Source organism: Spinacia oleracea, chromosome 3 (assembly GCF_020520425.1).
Source record: "Spinacia oleracea cultivar Varoflay chromosome 3, BTI_SOV_V1, whole genome shotgun sequence".
Lineage (NCBI taxonomy): Eukaryota > Viridiplantae > Streptophyta > Magnoliopsida > Caryophyllales > Amaranthaceae > Spinacia > Spinacia oleracea.
In genome coordinates, this window is record NC_079489.1 from 154404153 (window position 1) to 154407995 (window position 3843).

The 3843-nt window shown below is 41.6% G+C and overlaps 1 protein-coding gene across 1 annotated transcript; it reads right to left on the reverse strand.

Annotated features, from left to right (window-relative positions):
- Positions 1-1649: 1649 nt before the first annotated feature.
- On the reverse strand, positions 1650-3134 carry LOC110778447 (uncharacterized). The gene is made up of 3 exons (XM_056839832.1): positions 2702-3134; positions 2012-2614; positions 1650-1906 (listed from the first exon to the last, which is right to left on the reverse strand). Exons 1-3 carry the CDS (start codon positions 3132-3134, stop codon positions 1650-1652), a joined length of 1293 nt encoding a protein of 430 aa, XP_056695810.1.
- Between the last annotated feature and the right edge of the window lie 709 nt (positions 3135-3843).

The following is a 3843-nucleotide window of genomic DNA, read 5'->3' on the forward strand; positions in this document are numbered from 1 at the left end:
TCCGATACGAACAATATTTAATATTTCCGATTCCGGAATTAATTTCCGTTTCGAACAAATATTTAATATTTCCGTTTCCTGAATTATTTTCCGATTTCGATAATATTTCCGATTCTGACAATATTTCCGTTTCCGGCAATATTTCCGATTCCGGCAATATTTCCATTTCCGATAATATTTTCCGATACGTACCATATTTCCGTTTCCGGCAACATCTACGACTTGGATAATATTTATATTTCCGATACGATCCATATTTCCGTTTCCGGCAATATCATCGTTTCCGGAGCATTCATTTCTTGCCTGTGACGATCTCAGCTCCCACTGAAACCAAGATCCGTCGATTCCGAATATCCATAGATGGAGTATTTAATGCCATTAAATACTTGATCCGTTTACGTACTATTTGTGTGACCCTACGGGTTCAGTCAAGAGTAAGCTGTGGATTAATATCATTAATTCCACTTGAACTGAAGCGGCCTCTAGCTAGGCATTCAGCTCACTTGATCTCACAGAATTATTAACTTGTTAATTAATACTGAACCGCACTTATTAGACTTAACATAGAATGCATACTTGGACCAAGGGCATTATTTCCTTCACAGCCCACCATCAGATTTTGGCTTTGTAACGCGCTCCCACGAAACCAAATGAACCTTCCGTTGCTCCTCTCGCTCTCCCCATAGGAACTTCCTTGCCTTACGATCAATGTCATCACACACGCTTCTCGACAGCTGGGTTGATTGCATAGTATAATATGGGATAGAAGACAAACATGACTGAATCAAGGTAGTCCTTCCCGCTAGAGACAACGTCTTTGCCTTCCATCCTGCTAACTTTGAGTTAACACGTTCTATCAAGTATTGATAGTCACTCCTTGTTGTTCTTCCATTAATAGTTGGCACCCCCAAGTACTAACCAAAGTCTAAGGTCTCCTCCATGGCCAACTCACCACAAATGGCTCCTCGGATGTCCACTTTAGTGTTACTCGAAAAGAAGACACGAGACTTGTCATAGCTAACTTTGCTTCCAGAAGCATTACAAAATCTGTCAAGGCAACATTTCATAACTTGAGCTTGTTCTACCGAAGCCTCACAAAATAGAATCAAGTCATCCGCAAAGGCCAGATTAGATATTTGAGGACCACTACGACTTGCACGCACAGGCAGCCAGCTTCCCACCCTTACTTCATTCTCAATTAAATGTGCTAACCTCTCCATACAAATAACATATAAATATGGTGAGAGAGGGTCACCTTGTCGTATGCCCCGACTAGGTGAGAATTGGTCAGTTGGAGACCCATTCCACAAAATTTGGAGTTTTGCAGACGTAACACAGTTCATAACAACATCAATCATAGCCCGAGGGAGTCTGAGTTCCAACAATGATTCTCTAATAAAGCTCCATCGTATTCGGTCATAAGCTTTTTCGAAATCAATCTTAACCGCCATAAAGCCTTTGGCACCTTGTTTTCTTCTCATAGTGTGTAGCATCTCCTGCACAATAATGATGTTGTCCGTTATTTGTCTTTTCGGGACAAAACTACATTGTGTCGGAGAAATGAGTTTTGGTAGGATAGGCTTGATTCGGTTAACAATAACCTTAGTAATAATCTTGTAAACAATATTACAAAGTCCGATGGGCCTGAACTACTTCGGGGAGTGAGGAGCCTCAACTTTTGGGATTAAAACCAGGAAGGCATTATTAAGCCCATCAAGAAATGTTCTACCCTCTAGCACATCAGTTACCAACTTAATCAAGCTTGGAGCTACCACTTTCCAGCACCATTGATAAAAGAGTGGTTGAAACCCATCCGGGCCAGGAGCCTTGAAAGGTTTCATACCCACAAGGCCACGCTGAATTTCACAATCTTCAAATGGTCTAGTTAATAGTTTCCAATCATCAGCTTCAATTCAGGGGAAGTAGTCAGTTAGCAAACGAGCCCCAGTAAAGGCCTGTTGCTCTTCTTGGAAAATACTTTTCCAATACTCTAAAATCATGCCCTTAATACTTTCAGCATCATACACCCAACTTCCTGTATTATCCTTTAGTGCTTCTCCCTTATTCTGTCTTCTTCTAATAATTGTGGACAAATGAAAGTATCTGGTATTACGGTCACCATCTTTGATAGCATCCACTCTTGATTTCTGAAACCATAACACCTCTTCTTGGGTTAGCACATCCTCCATTTCTTTATTAAGAGCAACCTCCAACTTTATCAAGTGAGTAAGTCTACCCTTAGCAAGAATTCTACAGTCCCTCAAGTCTATATTATGGAACACCAACCTGTTCCACTCATTAAGTTGGTCTGCGAACACTTTTAGGAATGGAATCAGTGGCTCCGTACTTTTCCAGTTTACATGAACAAATTCTTCAAACTTTGCGTGGTTCATCCAGGCTGCTTGAAACCTGAAAGGTCTCACAGTGGATGGGATAGGGGCAAATCCCGTTGTGCTAATCAAAATCGGACAATGGTCAGACTTCAGTTTAGGGATATTTCGTAATGACCCTTCTTCGAACCTAATACGCCACGCATCATTACATAAACCTCTGTCCAATCTAGCCGACTTAAAAGTTTCTGACGAGTTCCCACGGAACCAAGTGTGATCAGGGCCTGAGTAATTGAGATCAATAAGCTCGTTATTCCCAATCTAGTTCGCAAATTCCCGACATCTTTGTTGCATCTCGGATCCCCCATTACCATTCCTCTCCTCCATGCTCTTGGTTTCATTAAAGTCACATGCCAAGAGCCATGGACCAGAGTAACGGTTCCTGATATTTTCCAGTTCAGACCAAAGTTCACGTCGCAATGAACTCTCTGGGCTAGCATAGATGGCCGAGAAGAGCCATGGCTCATCACCCACCCGACGAATTTCCACAGTTAGGTGCTGAGTGTGAGAGTCAAACAAAGTAACTGTAACTTCTTCCACCCTATAGAACAGCCAAATCCCGCCACTAAATCCCTGAGCATCAACCCGAAGTTGACCCGAAAAACCAATTCGGTCACAAATTATTTGTGCTTGATCCCCACTGATATGGGTTTGCACAAGGGCTAACAATGTTGGTTTATTAATTCTAATTAGCTCTCTCAGCGAAGCCAATTTATTCGAGATACCTTGGACATTACATATCATTATCTTAATGGACATATTAAACTGTGGAAAAATTGGGTACCTTGCATAAACGTTGTGAGGGGGTCGAAAAAGCACGAGGCTAATGCGTGACCTCGTCCCTCGTGGGCGTGACGTCGTCAGATCAAGTGTAATTGGATTTCCTGTGAGTTTACACCTAATCGACTAGTAATATAGGAGTCGCCATTCAGTTTTTAACGACAATGAGAAAAACTGACAAAACCCGGTTATCGTGACATAAAGGGAGTGCAATTATGTTCGACCACGACGGCCATAGGTTCCCTTGTGATCCCTGGTGTGGGGATCGCTCAACGTACACCCGCAGGGCAGAGATTGAGAGTTCGGGGGACTGTAGCTACCGAGAGGAGTGCTCATTGATAATACTCCAGAGGCAGGTTATCCTTACTAGCTCAACATAAATAATTGAAGGGACATGCGTTAAACTATTAAACTATTCTGAATTGATTTTAGCAATATGCAACACATAACACTAAATCGATCGTGATTATCTTATTTAGATTGATTTAAGGTACCTAGCATGATAATTCAATTTTCCAAGGTATTATCTTATTAGGCGTGATAGATCAATCGAGTTAATAGTTTGACAATTTTATAAAAGGGTGATGAAAGCGATTAAATCATATGAGGGACTGTAGACACCTACTTTTGTCCCCATTCCCGAAAGGGAAGGTTCGATGATGAGAACATAAAT

Excerpts from the sequence above, each read along its gene's own strand:
- LOC110778447 (XM_056839832.1), bottom strand. The coding sequence starts at position 3,134 with ATGATATGTAATGTCCAAGGTATCTCGAATAAATTGGCTTCGCTGAGA. Across the intron at positions 2,615-2,701 it reads GAGCATGGAGGAGAGGAATG|GCCCTGATCACACTTGGTTC; the intron begins GTAATGGGGGAT and ends TCAATTACTCAG. Across the intron at positions 1,907-2,011 it reads TTGGGTGTATGATGCTGAAA|CTGATGATTGGAAACTATTA; the intron begins GTATTAAGGGCA and ends CCTGAATTGAAG.